The sequence below is a fragment of the Argiope bruennichi genome, chromosome 9 (genome assembly GCF_947563725.1).
Source record: "Argiope bruennichi chromosome 9, qqArgBrue1.1, whole genome shotgun sequence".
In the NCBI taxonomy this organism is placed as follows: Eukaryota; Metazoa; Arthropoda; class Arachnida; order Araneae; family Araneidae; genus Argiope; species Argiope bruennichi.
This window is the reverse complement of record NC_079159.1, coordinates 129808121-129829458: the sequence shown is the minus strand read 5'-3', so window position 1 is coordinate 129829458 and position 21338 is coordinate 129808121. Positions and strand designations below refer to the sequence as shown.

The 21338-nt window shown below is 37.9% G+C and overlaps 1 protein-coding gene across 5 annotated transcripts in view; it reads left to right on the top strand.

The window, feature by feature from the left end:
• The window catches only part of LOC129985332 (chordin-like), a 203516-nt gene that overhangs the window by 28760 nt on the left and 153418 nt on the right, over positions 1-21338 (top strand). For all 5 annotated transcript variants that reach the window (XM_056095319.1, XM_056095317.1, XM_056095318.1 and 2 more), the window contains exon 2: positions 6106-6209. In XM_056095319.1, coding sequence (XP_055951294.1) covers positions 6106-6209 — 104 coding nt within the window. The remainder of the gene's footprint in view (positions 1-6105; positions 6210-21338) is intronic.

Sequence of the window (21338 nt, the reverse complement as noted above, 5' to 3'; positions counted from 1 at the left end):
GGGCTAAGAATTTTACGAATTTTATCTAGAAAAAAAATCAGCAAATGATCATTCATTTACAGCCATATTGCAATTATAAAGTGTTGTGAATGGAAGTGTTGAACAAGACTTTTCGAAATAAAATGCCAAGTTCTACTAATAATGATTCTACTATTTTGATTTCTGAATGTTGCTCTGAGGGCTTGACATTGAATAGGTATTTAAGAATTGTGATTTGTGTTAGTTTTGCATATTCCCTTTATGTGAGAGTTTTCGTGGGAACCGTGCCCTTCCAGCAGCTGCATGAACAATATTTAGTATCCTGGACTGGAGTCAGAGCATTTCTGTTGCGTTCCACTTTTGTAGGGATTGCAGTGTTAATGGACGATCTGTTGTTGGAAGCAATGTGCGTCGCTCTCGTCCCTTGAGAAAAAGGAAGCGATGACAAGAAGGAGGTGCTTGTCACTTTGCTTCGACCTTCTGCGTCGCTCTTCGCCAAAAACGTCCTTGCGTCCTGTGTTTAGTCTCCCTTCGTGAATGGAGTTTGCGTAATGCGAGCGACTATTTTCCCAACGCATTACGTGAAGGTCGCAGACCTATCGTGAAAAATGCAAAATTTATAATTTTCACTTAGCCTGTGAAATCCTTGAGCCATATTACTTCAGTTTTAATATAACATTTTTCAGACTATTTGTAGGTAGAGAAACCAAATGGAGGTGACTTTGGCGGCACGACCAGCCTCCCCCCCCCTCCGTTTTAGATGGAAAAAAAAATGCATGCCGAAATATACTAGATAATTTCAATTTTTTCCCCTTTTAATTGTTGGTAATGAGTGCTTCGTTGACTTTTTTTCTTGTGTTTACCGTCTTGCTATTGCTGAATAATTTTCTAATGAAAATTGGATTACTTTTCAATTAATTGGCTTTTATTCAATTGAAAAGAGTTCTGATTTGATAAAGTAAGAGAATAAAAAGTGTGAGTTTTAAAGGTCATTTATAAAAGTAAAAGATTCACAGAATATCTAATCAGGTTCTAATTTTACCTGGATCAAATCAGTAAACTTTAAGCAGCTAATCTAAACTTAAGAATTATTTTACCTTTCCTTTGTAAATTCCTTTCATAAAATGTACCTTTCCTGCAGTTTTATCAGAAGCATCAAAACTGTGTAAATGCTGCGAGTTGCTCTGTAGTTGCTCTGAAGATGAGTTGCTCTGTATATGAAACCGTGTGACGTCACAGATGTTGAATTTAGATTAAAAATTATTACACCAGCGACAAACACATTTCAAAATACAGCATAAATGTCAGAACTGGATACGCATATGTGATCGACATTAATGCAGGTACGACTCGGGTATGAGCTAATAAAATCGATGGACGTGGTTTAAAACAACTGTCTTTACCCCTTATTAATTTCTCATGGGCAGTCACTTGCTTTTGCTGCAATTCCGTTATTTCCAGCGAGATTCCCAGAGCAGCGCTCCTACGGATCTCATTTCACCAAAGCATATTCATTTTTATGCAAGCTGACTCACATCTCGGGTGGGCCGTGTTAATGAGATAATGAATCGGAGGCTCGCTTATTGAAAGTGTCAAAATGAATCGATGGCCATTTGATGCATCGATGTCAAATAGATTGAGCCACAATGCATTCGCCGATTGATGCGCCGTCTCCAAGAAGAAAAAGTTTTTAATTATCGCGGACTCCAAAGATGGGCATCTTCTTCTTGACACTTCACCGCAGACTAATTAAAAAGCTCACTGGATGATGAAATTTTTACTTATTTGCTGGATACAATTTCGTCTGTTTCTTTTTTTTTCAGCAGCGTACTCAAGCGGTTTGGCGGCATACCGTTTTGTGGAGTCCTGATTATTTCGGAGCTATGTCCGTCTTACTTTTAACAAGGAAAAAAATTCCGCAAAAATGTTATTTCAATTCTTTCATTTGTACATTTTTAACCTTAAACTGAAATGTCTGTCTAAATAATCTTAAAGGCTGTCCTTTAAATTTATTTCGAGATTATAACCGATTTTTTCCGTTTAAATATATAATTAAATATGATTCTTTTATATCTGCTATTAAAAAGATGTTGCAGTGAGATTTCTTCCATGAAGACAGTTTCTAATCCTTCCATGATTGTCCCTTTTTTTGTGATATCACGTCCTTTTTGTCACTTGTTGATAGATAGGATTCTTGAATAGAATTGGCACTCTTCACTTGAAAACAGAAAAGTTTTATTCAATTACTTCTCACAAGTCATTTTTCAATCGTAACATGAAGATATCAATAGTAGTTCGCAGAATAAGAGATATTCTGACTAGTATAGCTATATAAATGTTACTTAGGTTAAAATGTTATTGTTAAATGATAATGCAAACAGTGACGGTAATTTGAAAATAACTTTTAAAATGTGTATTAATAATAAAAATAATAATACGTTATTACTTTAATATTAAAAATACGTTTCTAGTGTGCGCTAATTATCTATAATATGATATGCCCCTAAGACTATGAATTAGCCAAAATAAATAACAAATATATTACATGATACTCAACATTTTTGAGAAATGTCCCAATTCTAGAAGATATATGCATATTCATTAGCCATAATATTTAGAGCTGTTTTCTTATAACAGTGCGTTTTTCGACTGCTGGGCGTAGATGAACGGTCACAGTCAGCGACGCCTTTCCCACAACACCTACATTTTTGATAATGCAGTTTCCCCCTTTATTTGTAAAAGTGAAACAAGAGGGTCGCAATTTTATGCCTGAAATGAAATCCACGATATTCGTGCATCGGATTGTTGTAGCATTGCAAACTTTAAATATCTAGATTGTCCGAATTTTGCAGAATGCCATCATAAACAGAAGGCAGGGGTGCAAAATTGGGTAATTTTTTTTTTTCCTGAAAAAAGACACTGAAACAGATTCTTGAAGAATTTTATCTAAAGACAGCATGATGGGATTAATAATTATAATAAAGTAATATATATAATTAGTGATATAAGTAATAATAGTTCATTCGATTTTAGAAGTTGCATAAAAAGACAATATTATAAAAATAAATTTGTCAAATTTAAATTTAGTTTACCTAATATTTTTCTAAAAGGTCAAAATAAGAAAAGAAAAAAAGGTAAGAACCATCTTTCAAATCCACAACAAAGAATTATAAACGAAACTCAAAACTCGATTTATTTCAGATTGTTTAAATGAAATCGAAATGAAACGTGTTTCCTAGAAGGAAGTGATGCTTTCTTCTGAAGTTGGCATCGTGATCCAATCTCGCGGTCTCATCCCAGTAAATTCTGATCTATTATTGCAACGATTATCTTAATACGCTACCTCAATTGACGCAAAATACATGTGACACTATTCCTTTCCCGTTCCTCATTTAGGAAATGGATCCAAATGTGAAATTCTGAAAGCAACACAAATAACGGAAATAAAAAGGAAAATTGAAACGGAAGCAATGCCAGAAAAAAATCATTAGGATAGAAGAAGTTGTCAGTTTTTCCAGGGAATTGCGTTCGGAAAGTGGCAATAATAGGGTCATAATAGTGCCAGTGAACTGTGGAATTTGACTGACAAATTGACTGTCAATGAGACGCGTGAACCCATTATTATGGAATCGACATTTCGGGCTGTCTGGCACTTTGCCATCAGATGATTATAGGATTGCATCTGATATAAAATTTTATAAATAAAGTGATTACGCATGAATTGTTATGAACCTAATAAGCTATTTGAAAGAAATGGAAGCCATTGATTGTGAGACATCTGCCTTGTAACAATTTCCCGCAATTATATATTAGCAAGGCTGGATTTTCCTGAAATTCTCAGCTCCCGCAATATGCCATTGAAATTTTTGGTCCGTATTAAAACTGTGGCTATATTTTTTTCAATTGTAAGAAAGTTTTATGAATTAGTAAATGCTTGCAGTTACTTAACATTGAGCTAACTGGTCATGAAGGTTGATATGCCAAACTTCTAACAAATGTCCAACGAAATTCAGGTGGAGGCTGTCAAACCTTGTACTGCGGAGATCCCCTTTTCGAAAAGGATTCCGCTTGTTGTGTGAGGAAAATTTAGATGTTTTGGTTGACGAAGAAACTCAATAACGCTGCTTCGTAATCTCTAATGGGCAAAAAAGAACACATGCCTAAATTGCAGGCTACCAGATTGGTGAAGAATTGAAACGTATTCTTCTTCTTTCCTTGCTATCCCCCATCTTTCCTATTCTTTAAGTTTTATCTTTCCACCTGCCGAAGTTAATATTCGAAAAAATATTTCATCTTCTCTCAATGACTCTTCCTGAAAATTGCGTCTTGGTTTTAATCTCTCTTCAAACTATAATGATGCCACTTATTGTTTGCATTTTTTTCAGAAGCTGTCTTTTTTTTCTTCCATAGTTGAGATCATGAATTGTTGCTAAAGCAATTTTGGTTGCTGAACAATCCGCACTCCACATTTGTCGTTGCAATTGCTGTAAGGTATAACTTTGCTTAGGAAGTTGAACACGTTGGAGTTATTTTGGTTAATGGCAACATCCGTGATGTCATAAACTTTTCCATTTACTTCCCTAACATCTGTATTAATTCCGTAAAAAAACTAAATTCACAGAAGGCTCCAGCACGTCCATATAAATGTAGATGCAGTTTCTAAAATTTGTAACAGTTTTTTGAAGCTGTTGAAGGATTAGTAGATTAATGGTAATTGCTTCGTTAGTTTCTGGTAGATTATAAATTGTTCTTTTTTTAGCATTTTTCCTGATTTCTCACATTTGCAAAAATTTCTCTGTATCGGAATGTCCATACACTTGCATTCTGGGATGTTTGTAAGCTTAGAACTTATTTCATAAAGTAGCAAAATTCTTTTGGCAGGAGATAGATTAAACTAGCTTCAATACCTTTTCATGGTTTCCTCTTTTGTATGACTAGTAAAGGCCTGTTTTCCCATATTATTTAAACTTCTTACAAAGCGAGCAGTACGCAACAAACTAACTTTGCGTCGTTTCTCTAGCCAATTCGGCGAAGTCAGGACTCATATTTCAAATCCATATGAAATACAGATTTTTAGCAGCCCATTATTTAAAGCTGTTTTCTAATCTACTCTTATTAAGCTCACAATCTCTTAAATAACGAACAAACCGTTCAATAAATTCAAGTGTGAGTGACTCAACCTCACCGCGATGCTTCCGCAGGTTAAATGCTGCTCTTCCTGCCAGAGAAATTTACTTTCTCACACAGCTATAGCAGTCTCGCATATCTTCAATAGCTACAATCCGGGAGCCTCATCAAAACAGAGCAACTCTCTTTGGAATCGAAATTAGACTGATCTATGCAAAAGAAAAGTGGGGAAATGAGTAGAAAAAGAGAGTTTCCACGATTACACACTTGTTTCATTTTTTGTGCTGTGGGTACGATATTTTATTCCTGTAATGTTCACAGATCGGCAATTTTTTTAGATGGAATACAAAAGGAACTAAGAAGTTAATATTCTCTGTATTCCGGTTTTTACTGAAAATTTCGAATTTCCTTTGCATTTTAGAACGATTTTCAAATTCCTGTGTTTTTTCCTAGTTTTCCAGGTTCTCTCTGTGCCGTTGTAACCTCGAATATAATTAAAAATACAAAACACTAAAAACAAAAATAGAAAGATATTTTCTTCATGGATTCCAAATTCATGATCAGTCTGTTGCTACTACTTTGTGAATTATCAGCATTCCGAAACGATAAATGAAACCATCGTTTAATGAAACCGTATTTTGTTGTTTTCAGTCGACATCTACATTTATTAGAACTGAAAGAACGAACGAAAAGTAACGAGCAATGTTTCGAAGGATTATTATTCTTGTCAATTTTCATGATTTGCACCTAGTTATAAATCAAATAAAACGAAATAATTTTTTTTGATAATCAGGAATAAATCTAAATCACAATTGGTGTAACGGTAATATTTAGTACTATAACTTTTGAATCATTCTCCGTAGAGCCAGTTATTAAAAAAATGATTAGGAATTTTGCTGCAGGCAGATTTTTTTTTCTGCCCGAGAAGAGATTAACTTATTAGTAGAATTTTATGTTTCTTCTCGAAATCTGTTGAAGGCGCCTCCTTATTCATTGCAGATTGTCAGTTCGGCAACCACACCTATGAGCTGGAAGAGCGATGGAGACCGGACCTCGGACCTCCCTTTGGAATGCTCTATTGCATGAGGTGCGAATGCATACCGGTGAGTTGTCTTATTTTCTTTTACAGTGTGGGTGAAGGGACTTTTACTTTCTCATGCATGAAGTATGCAGAAAGTATTGTGATATCAGCAAAATCGGATTTTAGCGCATCTCCACGTTTAGACCTCCATAAGCTTGTCTGTTTGGACAAGGATAACTCAAAAACGCTTTGAACTATGTGGATGAAATTTAGTGTGTGATCCTCACACCAAATTTGTATTTTCTATCAAATTTTGAGCAAACTCCGTTTAGAAGAAGTCTATCTGTCTTAATGTTCGAATATAAGTAAACTAGATAACTACAAAGCGAAGAGAGCTAGATAGATAAAATACGGGACACAGATTTTTACATCCATAATATAGACACTGTTTTCGTCGAATTTTGTGTCGCATCCAATTTGGAGTTGACCGTCTGTCAGTCTGCACTTTCAGAAGCATGTAAACGTGATAATTCGAAAACGCAATGGCTTAAATATATCAAATTTGGCATGGGATGTTTTGAATGCAAGTGTCATTTTGCATCACATTTTTCTTTTTTTTTTATTTGGCTGGAAAAAAGTAGTCTCAAACACAGATCCCTTTTCTGGTTACTTTGCGTGCCATGGCATAATCGCCTAAAAACTCGCCATGGATCACGCTATCGAATCAGTAAAAATTCACGCCAAAGCTTAATATTTCGTAACTATAGTACGCCCATACAAGGCATTCTCTGGGATAACCGCTGTATTCGAGAATATGCAAGAAAGTTTTGAAGAGACTGCTCCCACTGTCCGTAATTATCAATTTTCGCGGGAATAAATTTTGTAAGCACTTTTATTGAACACATCTTTTCTGTATGAATGTTTTCACAAAAATTCGTTACAATTCTGAATTTTAGAATTTTCAAGCTCAATTTTGATAAAATTTTCTTAAAAGACAGCTTTTATTACTTAAATTCGGTGATTGCTTGTTTACGAAATTTTGATTCAAACTTAAAATATTGTTTAAATTTTTTTTCTTAAATGCACTTTTCTGTTGCTCTGAAAGGAAATTTGATTAATTTACAAAAGTTGAGCAATGGTTTATTTCTTTTAAAGAAGTTTGTGCAAAATGTGAACATATTCAAAGTGTGCAGTGCACGTATATTTTATGTAATACAATATTTAGTTGTACAATGAACGGCGCTTGATGCGACTCTGGTGAATAACTTAATATTACTCGTTTAGTGTGATCTTTGCATCGTTTCATGTCATCAATTTTGATGTAGATATCCATCCATCCTTTAATTTCAGCTCTTTTAACGATTGATATTGATGTCATTTCTTGCATGTAAAGAAACATCTGAAAATCATTTTCCCAAAGAGACGGGGCTCACATTTTTTTTTGTCTAATCTAGTGGTCAGGATTTATTTAAACCAACAGCTATACAGCCATGTTTGGTTCGACAGTCATAAACTATTATTGCCTGCCATTGGATTTCTAAAGCAACATAGATTAAGAAAGAACTAATTTGGGAGTTAAAGACGAAATTAAAATTCGTAATCGGTATGGAAAATTACTTAAAATTTATCAATGCAACACTCCGACGCAGTTGCGAATTTCGCAATCTATTTGTAAAATTCGTGAGCGTTTTACGAGCAAGAAAATTTGGCCATAAACGATAATGGTTCTGACATGAATGAATATGGTGAAGAAAGCCTCTAACGAAAGAATGGATACAAGCAGTGGATGCTTTTCGATTCACCCAGAATCATAATTCCACAAAATGTAAAAGGATGATACAAATGTGTGCTATTTATAAGTGAACCGCTAAGATACTACTGTCAATAAGCGAAAAAAAAGTATTAGTAGTATTTTTGAAATAAAGTATGACTGGAACTCTTGATATGATAAAAATATTGATGATTCTACTCCATTTGGTTATTGCTACCAATCGGTTAATGCTAGCAGAATGAAGTGATCATATTAAGAGGCATGTTTAAATAACATGCATACTTTGACAGCATATGTGACTGCAATATCATACGAATCAACTTCATGACAAACCACAATCAGTTGTTCGTGGGGTGCCGGCGAAGCAAAACAAAGCTTTTAGTGAAGAACGCGGTGTCCGGATAATTTTGGAAAGCTTTTTGTTTCCCTTCGCCTTGGATTTATTTTTAAATGCCTACTCCTAATGACCGTGTCTGATAGGGATCAGCCGGCCTTCCCGTAAACACACCTGGAAATAGGGATGGCGGCATTTCTCCATTACCTCCCGCATTTCGCTTACCTGATGGCGCGGGTGTTGCACTCCATCATTCGATTGATGGGGGAGATTGAACAGAGAGTGACGGACATCTCATCAACCACAGGCAAGAGGATTCGAATTAAAGAACGTCTGAGTTATATTATAAAGAAGTAGGGGATTTTTCAGTACCCATCTGTCATCTGAAATAGAGATCTACGGATAGCAAAACGGATGGGACGGCAATTGTTTAAAAGATTACCGATTTACTTCGGAGCATCTTTATTCAAGGTGATATTGCAATACTTGCCCAACTGGCGGATTGATAAAAGTTGCTATGAATTTCCCAGAGCCAATATTACTGTCTTAGACAGGTTAAAGAGAATCTAGACGTCACCTCACTCTTTCGATAACTGTGGAGGCCTTGCTTACGAAATTTATTAATCTATATTATGAAAAACCATTAAATACAACTTTGATTTATTCCGTCAATCAAAGCTGTTAACTGAACTAGCTGTTAGTGGTTTTAATTTTATTTTCTTGTATGCAAAGTATAGAGAAAGGATTGTAATCGTCAAAAAATTGGAACTCAAGGTTTTGACTCATCTTCATGTTTTAGATCTCTATGATTTTTGGCAGTATGTCTATGATAATTCAAATCTTAATTAAATAAATTTATCTTAATTAAAATAAAAATAACTTAAAAACATTTGATATAAATGGACGAAATTAGGTATAGGGTCCCTACACGAAATTTGTAGATTTTGAACAAAATCTGTTGGGAGGAAGTCTATCTCTCCATCTATTCGAATATAAGTTATCACAATAATTGCAAATCGAAGAGAGCTAGATGGATAAAATTCGGTGTACGGATTTAATATCTAGTGTAGACATCTGTCAAATCCATTGAAGAGTGGACCGTCTGTTTGTCCGTCCTTTCAGAAATGAGTCAATGAGGTAATTAAGACTCGCAATGATTAAAATATGTCAAATTTGTATGTGATTTTGTGACAGTAATTGTATTTCTGTGTCACAGTTTATGTTTCAGTCGGTTGGATAAAAAACGCATCTAAAATATAATTATTTGAGAATAGGCGACAAGGTTTTGGGTTCCCTCTGGGTGCTTTTTTTCATACGAAATGTGTGGAAAGAAAATATTCTTGCAAAAATTCGAGATTCCTGCAGCACTACTGCTGACCTTTTGCTTATGAGAGAAAAGAAATATGCGCGAATGAACTTGACAATTGTTAGGATCGTTGAAATTGGACCGATGATCCTAAGTGTAATTTGGAATGAATTCGGGACCTAATTTTTGTAAACTTATTCATGGCCAGTTAATGAATCCAAGGGAAATTATTTACACATTTTAAATGATTGCGTTTTACAAGAAGATTACTGTCATTCTCTAACCTTTTCTTGATGATAAAAAAAACATAGCAAAATGAAGCGGTACTTGTAGATTTTTAATATTTGTGATGGATGTATCTAAAAATTTATTAATGAAAACAGTAACTCCTTTTATAAAAAAAAGAACAACATTATTTGGTAATTAATCTTGTCAAAATGTAGCAGCAAACCTTTTGTTTAATCACAAAATGCACATTTGTCGATGTTGATAATTTAGAATTCAATCGTGCCGGTATTTACTTGCATGTTTAAACATCGGTATTGAGTCGTTTTTTAGTGCTAAAGTTTAGGGTGATTATTAAACACACGCACTAACAAGATAACTTGCGCTAGAAGATCTCATTGATCAAGAAAGTAGAAACTATTATCTTTAGGAAGTGAGAAAAGAATGAAAAGTAAGAAAGTATCGTAATCGCCAAAAAATTCGAAATCGAGATTTTTTCACGTGTCTCCACATTTCAAAGCTTTCTGAGCCCGAGAATTTTGTTAGTCTGCCGGCAAACACGAAACCTAAAATGTTTATTGAGTTATGCGAATGAAAATGGGCCGCTATGCCAAATGTATAGATTTCTGTAAAATTTGGAATGAAATTCATTCAGAAAAAGTCCCTCCGTCTTCTTATCCGAATATAAATATATGCGATAACTACCGGCTGGACCAAAAGTCCGGAAAATCTTAAAAATTCATAAAACTCGTAAAATCAAGCAAAATTAAAAACGATTTGCAGATTTAGCATCGATAAATCACGGGATTTTTTTTAAGTAAGGGGGAAAAAATTAATTTGAAAAACAGTCGATAGGTTGCGTCTCGTACATAAGTGAAAGAAAAGACACGCAAATATCAAAAATAACCTTCTCAAATCATTTATTATTGCAATATGTGTTCAACAAATTCACCACCACAAGTGATTGCAGGCGTGTCTAGCAACGGCAGAGTGCAGCATGTCCGGCTGTATAAATGACATCTCTCGGTGGATTGAATCTTTCAATTCCAACAATTTGGATGGACGGGATCGATACACCCGGGATTTTAAATTTCCCCATAGCCAAAAGTCTGCTGGTGTTATATCTGGTGATCGAGAAGGTCATGGAAATTTGCAACGTCTACTGATGATTCTCTCTTCCTCGAACGTCTGTATCAGGAATTCCTTGACTGGAATAGCGGTGTTTTCCATCTTGCATAAACGTAACAGCAGAAATCGCATCTTTTTCACGCATACATGGAACAACGCAGAACGAATACATTTCGCGCAGAAGCGTTAAATAACGCTGAACATTTACTGTCAACGTTTTCATCCATTTACCGGACACTGTGTTTCAAAAAAGAAGGCTCCTATGATGAAGGAACCTGTGAACTACCCACACCACACTGTGACTTTGGGGGAATGCAGTGGTTTCTCAGCGTACACTCGTAGATTTGACGTCGCCCAGATGCGACAATTATGTGTGTTAATGTCGCCATGGAGCGAAAAATGAGCTTCGTCTGTCCACATGTTAAAGACCCCGGAGGGATCTTGTTCAATTTTGGAGAGGATACTTCTCCCTCTACAGTATCCGACGCTAAAAGTTCATGGCAAGACTGTAATTTATATGGATACTGATTAAGAACGCCATGAAGAATGTTGAGTATCGAGGATGCTGGTAGTCCCGAGCGTCTGCCGCTGTTCTCGTGCACTGCTCGTTCCTTTCGAAAACTAACGTTTCCATTTCGGCTGCAACGCTCTATGAACGCGTCTGCATTAGACGTCCGGACCTTACCCGATCTTTCAGCGATCCCGTTTCCTCAAATCGTTGAACAAGATTTATGAGGCCTGCCACTGCTAAAGGTCCTTTCCCATTCTTCGTATTTTTCTGAAATCGGTATTTACGCAATGCAACAGTCGCTGATTCCTGGTACCGGGAAAACAGCTTCACCAAAAAAGTTTTATCTCTTTCACGTCACGTCCTTGTTGACTTACAAGACATTCAACGGATAAATGTTTCTGGATCAAGAGCGTAAGTATTTATAATCACCTGTCTCATTTATATATTTCCTACTAAGTCGTTCGTACCAGCGCCACCTGTCGACTGTTTTTTAAATTATTATTTTTATTATTATTATTTACCTAAAAAAGTCTCTTGACTTATCGATGCTAAATCTGCAAACCGTTTTTTATTTTGCTTAATTTTAGCGGTTTTATAAATTTTAAAAAATTTTACGTCCGTTATAAAACGTAAAGAAACATGTAAATAAATTTTAGCGCATGCTTAACTCCTGAAATGTGAAACAGTGCCAAGATTGGAACTAAATTTTTCAAGAGATTCACCGTCTATCCTCTGTACTTTCGCATCGATCATTCAAAAGCTCAATGATTCGAGCAATCGTGTGGTTACGTTTCTAGTTCTGTGTCAAATTTTAGTTTCAGTCGGTCGGAGAGAAAACTTCATTTATATTCATATTATTTTTTTCTTGTGAATTAACATCACCACTCCTGGGCTTTCTTGTAACTATTCTTAGACAGTGGCACATGAGTAGCGATTCTTTTTATTGTACTGCAAAGCATACAACTCTCAATGTGTTGGGTTCTGAAAATAAAAATATGTGCACACCCTTTCCTAAAAGCCATAAGTTTTATGCGCAGAGGGAGGGGGAAAAATACATTTGAAAATAGAACCAATTTCTTTTTCTTTATTTATATATAATATAATATAAATCTAACATGCTGGCATGATCACTATCCTTGGTAGAAGGAAATGGAAGGATATCAAGAAGGGTGGACCCGCCTCCAAAATGCTTTCCGATGTGTTGGCAATTACCGAATGCATTGTGGAGTTGAATATCTACATATTTATTACAGGCCCACTCAACTTTTGGGGTTTTCAGTCAATCAAATGTAATAAACATTTACATGTTTAGTCTATTCATATCCTAACAACTACAGGGTGCGTCAAAAAAATGTATACACACTTTGAACCGTCATAGAAAATGTATATTCGATTCTACAAGGATCAATTACTGGAAATGGAAGGCTTAAAGTCCAATTCGAAACATAAATGCCTTTCTGATGCAAATGTGATTACTGTTCAAAATGGCGGTCTTCAGCAGCAATATATTGCTGAGGACGAGTTACAACTGATTTCTGGAGGTGCCAGCGTGTCCAATAGGATTTCTGCGCTTGAATCTCATTTCAAAGTGTGTCTAGGTTACATGGTTTGCGTTTGTATACCTCATCTTTTACTGTGCCCCATAACAAGAAATCCAGCTGCGTAAGCTAAGTGACGACGATCCAGATCGAAGGTTAGAATTTTGTGAATGGGTTCAGGAAATGGTGAGAGGTGAACTGGGATTTATGGGCAGCATAATTTGGTAGGTGTACAAACGTAAACCACGTAACCTATACACACTTTGGAATGAGATTGAAGCGGTGTGCGCAGAAATCCTATTGGAGACGTTGGTACGATGTGGTGACTCGTAGTCAGTAATGTATTGATTCTGAATGCCGCCATTTTGAACAGTAATCACGTTTGCATTAGAAAGGCATTTGTGTTTCGAATTGGACTTTAAGCCTTCCATTTCCAACAATTGAACATTGTAGAACGGAATATAAATTTTCTATGACGGTTCAAAGTGTGTATACATTTTTTGACGCACCCTGTATTTTTCCCAATAAAATTAATGTTTGAATTTTGTCTTCAACAATTTTTTTTCACGTTAATTATTACTTTGTGATAAGAATAGTGCGTTTCTGCAGTTTATTTAATAAACTTATTCAGTGGTAGTCTAACCTTTTAGTATTTTTTATGACTATTTGATAAATATTTAGCTTGAGAAGAAGCATATATTACGCTAAAACTCGAAAGAATTTTGTCATATCTATATTTGCATTTCGATCTATCATTATTATTATTATTATTTTGCATTCTCTCGTATTGCCAACTATTCTTCAAATTCTTTTTGGAGAATGAATTTTCTATTCTTTAATGTTCCTTTCTTCTGTGATCCGCTTGTCGGGGCTTTTTATAACCCAAGAAAAGTCTATTCAGTCATTTTTTTTAGTACTTATAATTGCTCACTGAGAAGAAAACTGTTTATTAATTTCAAAAAAAAAAAAAGTACATTAGTTTTTCAGGCTTTTTCAACAGCAAATATAAAAAAAATTCAGAAAAGCGGATGCTTCTGTTTCACAGCAAGATGTGCTGAAACTTATAGAAAATGATATTTGACTTCAAAATATCTCTATTTCTTCGATCGAATATAGTATAGTATCTAAGTATTTACTTGTATTGATATTTTGAGAGGTTATAATGTAGTAATAAGATTCTGGACTTGGGTATCAAAAGGTCACGAATTCGATACTCGACCGATGATCCGTCGAATATATGGGTCAGTTGTGCTTCGCAAGTTAATCTTCCTCACGTCAGGATATGGAAAATTTGACAAAGGAATTTCTACATCTCTCCGCTTAGAATGACTTGGTCTATCCTAAAATAGCCCTCATGAAGCTTCAAAATGTGACGATAATCTGTCAAATCAAACTGAGTGGATATCCTCCAAGAGAACTTCATTTTGTAACAGTTTTATCTGCACTTTGGTTAAAGGTATTAATATGGCCAACAAAATTATTTAAAAATGGAGTACGGTTTTCGAATCCCCTCAGGGGCTCACCTACTATAGGTGAGTACGGGTGTCCCAATCCCGAGGTACCCAGGGATCTTTACTTCCCTTATGGTTTATTCTCCCCTATGCCTTCTGCTGTTTACTGTCGTTCTTCCTTCCCTCGACGGCAAGCGAGGGAGCTCTCCATGAGAAGCTGTCGCCGCTCTGTTTGCTTCTTGCTTCTCATGGACAGCCAAAACCCCACGTGTTGGCCGTGCGTGGCAACCCACTAGAAAGACGGGTGGTGCTCTGTGGTCCCCTGTGCATCAATCGGCTGGTAGGTAGTCACCTTAGTGGCTAGTCTGCTAGGGGTCAAGCGAAGGGGTTACTCCTTGGGCTTGGCGTTAAGGGTGGTCACTGTAACCGGGGGTAACTCCGAGCGTATAGGTACCGATTAGCACTAGGGTGGATGCCGAGGAGGAGGCTGGGAATGACCTGGGGATACCGAGGATGGAGGTTGGGAATGACCAGAGCCGGTAATTGCCTTCCCTTGTTGGGCTCCGTGGTGGGCGGTGCCGTCGTGCCCGAATCTCCTTCAATGTCGTATGGGCTCTTCCAAACGTGGTCCCTTCGGTGGGCGTCGTATCGTACCAAATACCTTAAATATTCCAAATCACGATTCTTTTTTTGTTGTCAAGCGTGTTTCCGAGAAAAATGAAAATTTTAATTCTGTGTCGCCATTTCTCGTACAGAGGGCACTCACAGCAACCGTAGGCGAAGTTTCTTCAATCCGAAAAATGCGTTCTGGCGACTTGCTGGTTGAAGTGAATTCAAAAAAGCAAGCCCAGCAAATATTAAAACTGAAAGCTTTAGCTACCATTCCCATTACAGTCAGTCCACACATGTCATTAAATTATTCGAAAGGCGTTATAACCTGCGGGGAATTGTTTAATGTTCCCCTTGAAGAAATATCTGCAGAACTAAAACATCAAAGTGTCACCAATGTACAACAGATCTCTATACGGCGGGATGGCCAAATCCTCCCGACTAAACATTATATACTCACTTTCCATAGTCCAAGTTTACCAGAATTTATTTATGCAGGCTACATTAAATTACCAGTAAGACATTATATTCCTAACCCGTTGAGATGTTTTCAGTGTCAGCGTTTCGGCCATTCTAAAGCCAACTGCCGCGGGACTCTCACTTGCGCCCGCTGTGCTGAGAAAGGGCACGATAGTCAGCAGTGTTCCGCACCTGAAAAGTGCGTAAACTGTGGTAGCAGTCACACTTCATTTTCTAGATCGTGCGAACGCTGGACACTTGAGAAAAAAATCATTACAGTGAAAATAAAAGAAGCCTTATCTTGGGGAAGCCAGAAGCCTTATCTTAGCCCTGAAGCCAGAAAGAAAATTTTATCTCAAACACCAACTCCCGGTCTGAGTTATGCCTACGCCGTACAGAAATCATTTTGCGTAAACTGTACGTGCCAGAACTGTCTCCAAAATCCTAGCCATTCTAAAACAAGTACAAAAACATCGGATTCCGATTCTGAATCAAACACCAACACCACTTTAGAAATTCGTAGACCTGAAAAGGCCTTAACAAAATCAAAATCAAAATCTCAAAATTCCCTGAAGTTGAAGCTTTCTAAACGTGACCTGTCAAAAACAAGTTTGCCTTCTAAGTTAAAATTGTCTAAAGGTCAGAAATCCGTCGCCTTGGGACTTGCGATGCAGGGCATAGTCCAAAAGGACTTGGCATCTATTTTTGGTGAAGCACCCAAAAGTCCTGAACTTATCGCGCTTCATCCGTCTGAAGAAGAGAATGAAGAAATGAGTTGCGATGTTTCGCAACACCCAAACACCGTCTCCAATACCTTTAAAACCAAAAGAACCTCTTAATGGGTACTTTCCTTTCATGGAACTGTCGCGGCCTTCGCTCCAAATTACCTGACATCAAGACAATTATTAACAAATTTCATCCTGTCTGCATTGGTGTTCAGGAAACCCTTTTGACATCAGACATTCCTGTCAAATTGCGCGGTTTCAACTGTGTGCGGAAAGACGTAGATAATGGTCATGGTTCTGGAGGTGTATGTATTTTTACCTCAAATCTTTATCCGAGCACACCTCTCACTCTGTATACTACTCTGCAGGCTGTGGCTGTGCAAGTTCATACACGAGCTTTGGTCACAGTCTGCTGTATTTATCTACCGCCCAATGATACCATTTCTCAACAGGATCTCGATAATTTAGTGGAGCAACTTCCTTCGCCTTTTATTTTACTTGGTGATTTCAACGGCCATAGTACGTTGTGAAGTGCAGATAGTACAAACTCTCGTGGGCGGCAGATTGAACAGTTTATTACTAATAACTGTCTCTGTCTGCTCAATAATGACGAGAAGACATACTTTCATGCGCCCACACGCAGGTTCCACAGTATTGATTTGGCCATATGTTCTCCTGAGCTCATGCCGTTGCTGACTTTCGCAGTAAGTGAGGATCTTTATAATAGTGACCACTTCCCTGTTATGGTCTCACATGCTGATAGCGACGGTATGACATCTTCTCCTCCGCATTTTCTATTCCAGCGGGCAGACTGGTATACTTTCAAACGTTTAGCACAAATTACAGAGAACATGATCAATACTTGCGACATCACTGAAGCAGTACAACATGTCGTGGAGAGCATAATAAATGCCGCAAATGCCACCATTCCAAAGAGTTCACCACGCCTGAGAAAATTTCGCAGACCGTGGTGGAATGAAGCTTGCCGCGATAGTTACAAGAATCAAAAGAGACTTTGGAACTTAGTCTCTTTAGGTTAGGAGGCACCCAAAGACGGAGAACTTAGTCGCTTTTAAAAGAGCCAAAGCCCTTGCACGTCGTATACGTCGTCGTAGTCAGAGTGAATCCTGGATTAATTTTGTCTCGTCCATTACATCTTCGACTCCAAGTAAAATGTTGTGGAATAAGGTCAAGGCTGCTAATGGGATTTATCGTGAATCTATCATTCCTATTTTAAATACAGGAAGTACATCATATTCATCCCCATTTGACATTGCCAATATTCTCGGCCAAGCATTTGCACAAGTTTCCGCAATTGATTCTCATAGTCCAGAATTTAAGGCAATTAAGAATCGCGCGGAACGGTTGCCATTGCGTTTTAATGCCCGATGAAACTTCCCATACAACTCTGAATTTAAGATGTCGGAATTGGAAACAGCCTTGTCTCGAGCCCATTATACAATTCCGGGACCTGATGGTATCACTTATAGCATGCTTCGCCAATTGAGTAAAACTTCCCTTTGCAACCTGTTAAGGTTATTTAACAGGATTTGGATTGAGCAGACGTACCCTGCACAATGGCGGGAAGCTATTGTGATCCCAATCTTAAAACCTGGCAAGGATCCAAGAAACCCTCTGAACTACAGACCAATAGCTCTGACAAACTGTCTATGCAAGACTTTTGAGCGGATGATTAATGCACGTCTCGTATACGAATTGGAGAAACAAGGATGCATCTCCCCGTTGCAGAGTCCCCTCAGGGGTTCACCTACTATAGGTGAGTACGGGTGTCCCAATCCCGAGGTTCCCAGGGACCTTTACTCCTTTTATATTTATTCTTTACTGCGCCTTCTGCTGTCCCCTTTTTTCTTCTTTCCCTCGAGGGTAGGCGAGGGAGCTCTCCATGAGAAGCTGTCGCCGCTCTGTTTGCTTCCTGCTTCTCGTGGACAGCAGATACCCCCACGTGTTTGCCGTGCGTGGCGACCCATTAGACGGGTGGTGCATTGTATCAATCCGGTCCCCGGTGTATCAATCGGCTGGTACCTAACCACCTGAGTGGTTAGTCTGCTAGGGATCAAGCGAAGGGGTCACTCCTTGGGCTTGGCGTTAAGGGTGGTCACTGTCCCCGGGGGTGACTCCCAGCGTATAGGTTCCGGCCAGCACTAAGGTAAGCGCCGAGGCTGGGAATATCTAGAGCCGGTGGCTGCCTTCCCTTGTTGGGCTCCATGGTGGGCGGTGCCGTCGGGCCCGAATCCCCATCAATGTCGTATGGGCAAAAAAAACAAAAACACCATATCGATTTCAGAAATTAATCATTTTCCATCTTTCTTTCTAATTCAAAGAGTATCTGATGCAAAAGAATCTTTCCATAATGTGTCCCCTTTTCTTGTCGAGAGAGCCATTTCTGGTAATGTAGGTGAAGTTAAATCTATAAAGAAGCTTCGATCTGGCGATTTGCTAGTTGAAGTTGGATCCTCCAAACAATCCAAACAAATTGCTATGCTGAAAAATCTGTCCACAATTCCTATTCAAGTTAGTCCCCACCCGACATTAAACTCCTCCAAGGGAGTTATATCCTGCGGAGAGCTATTAAATGTTTCTGTTGAAGATATAACCAAAGATTTAAAAAATCAGGGAGTGACCCATGTACGGCGTATTTCTATACGAAGGGATGGCCAGCTCCTAAAAACAAAACATTTAGTTTTGACATTTGATTCTCCTAAATTACCTGAGCACATAAAAGCCGGATATATGCGCCTATCTGTCCGAGAATATATTCCAAACCCATTGCGTTGTTTCAAGTGCCAACGCTTCGGGCATTCTAAAACTTCTTGCCGCGGGACTCTAACATGCGCCCGTTGTGCAGAATCTGGTCATGATAGTACTAACTGCACTGCCCAAGAGAAGTGTGTGAATTGCAAAGACCAGCACACTTCCTTTTCCCGAAACTGTCTTGCTTGGAAACAGGAGAAAGAAATAATTTCAACTAAAATCAAAAATAAAATTTCTTATCAGGAAGCTCGCAAACTCATAAAATCGAAAACGCCTTCAGCTGGGATAAATTACGCTTCTGCAGTCAAAAAAACTTTGGCTACCATATCCACTCAGTGGGATCTAAATGATCTATCTGATGGTAAGGTTTTAAAACCATTAGAATCTACTCAAAGAGCTCATATTCCAGTTAACTTACCAAATCCTTCACCTGTGTTTGTTACACCAATCAGTGACAATGCTTCAGCTTCGCCGGATTTAACTGGTTTTCAACTAGTGACACACACTAAAAAGTTTAAAAAGGCCTCACCTGTGGAAACAAAATCTTTAACCAATGCTGAAAAAATTTCAAAATTTTACTCTACCTCACCTCACCAAATTCCCACCACTGTTGCATCGCAAATTGCGCCAACTGTGAAACCCAAATTGTGTAATAAGCCAATTACGGCTGAAACAAAATTAGCTTCTTCTGATACGGCACTACAATCGATAGATAATCTTCCTTTAGTAGGAACAAATCTACAACAGTCTAGTCAATCTGATGCTGATGCGGAAATGAGCTCTTCCACTGCATCAGATGGGGATATGTTGGAATATCGTATGTCTGAAGACTTAGAAGACTCGCCAGAAACTATAAGTCCTCCTCCCTCGATTAAATATAAAAAAGAAAAGAAAAACCTTATTCCTACGAAATATAAGAACTCGTAATGAACTTGCATCTTACTTTTTTGTCTTTTCGATGCTGTTTTTTTTGCTTTTAACCTTTGAAGATTCACATGTTGAAATTCTATTATGTTTGCTTTTGTATATGTGTGTAATATATATGTGTGTGTATATATATATGTATACACATGTGTGTGTATATTGCATTTTATCTACATGTTTGCATCTCTAATGATATTTTAATTTTTTCCAACATTGTTTCTTAAGCATATTTTGTATAGTTTTTTAAATTTACTTTGACAGTTTTTCTATTAGAATCAGATATGGAAAAAGTTTTTCAATTTCGCTGTAATTTTAAAATGTTTTTAGAATTTTAACTTTTTATAGTACATTACCATATGTTTTTAACCACGATCCTGTTTATCCACCATAAGTTTGGCGCAGTATAGCCAAATTTGGCTCTTGCGCCAGTAAAACTCACTCAACCAACCAATAGCTCTGACAAACTGTCTATGCAAGACTTTTGAGCGGATGATTAATGCACGTCTCGTATACGAATTGGAGAAACAAGGATGCATCTCCCCGTTGCAGAGTCCCCTCAGGGGTTCACCTACTATAGGTGAGTACGGGTGTCCCAATCCCGAGGTTCCCAGGGATCTTTACTCCCTTTCAGTTCGCTCTCCTCTACGCCTTCTGCTTTCTGCTGTCTTTCCTTCCCTCGACGGCAAGCGAGGGAGCTCGTCATGAGAAGCTGTCGCCGCTCTGTTTGCTTCCTGCTTCTCATGGACAGCCAAAAACCCCACGTGTTGACCGTGTGTGGCGGCCCATTAGATGGGTGGTGCACTGTTGGTCCCCAGTGTATCAATTCGGTCGGTAGCTAACCACCAGAGTGGTCAGTCTGCTAGGGATCAAGCGAAGGGGTCACCTTCTGGGGCTCTGTGTTAAGGGTGGTAGACGTTCCTGGAAGTGGCCCTTAGCGTATAGGTTCCGATTAGCATCAAGGTAAGCGCAGAGGCTGGGGATGCCTAGAGCCGGTGGCTACCTTCCCTTGTTGGGCTCCGTGGTGGGCGGTGCCGTCGAAACCCGAATATGAATTGTACTTTGCATGGGTCTTTTCGAAACGTCTTTGTCCGGATATTCGATTACAGAAAATACTCCTTTTATCATCTTGCACACTGAAAAAACCTTCCATAAAGTCTCGCCTTTTCTTATTCAGAAACGTATTGCCTCAACCATTGGAGAAGTTAAAGATACTAAAAAACTTAAATCTGGAGATTTATTGATTGAAGCAGTCACAAAATCACAAATATCTGTTCTTAAAAATTTGAAGCATTTAGGAGAATTTCCTGTGGAAACATATGCTCATAAATCATTAAAATATTGCCGTGGTGTTATTTCCGAACTTGACCTCGAATCTGTTTCAGAGTCTGAACTTGTTAGTGAGCTAAAAAGCCAAAAAGTTTGTGAAGCCCGCCGAATAAAAATAAAACGTAATGGTCA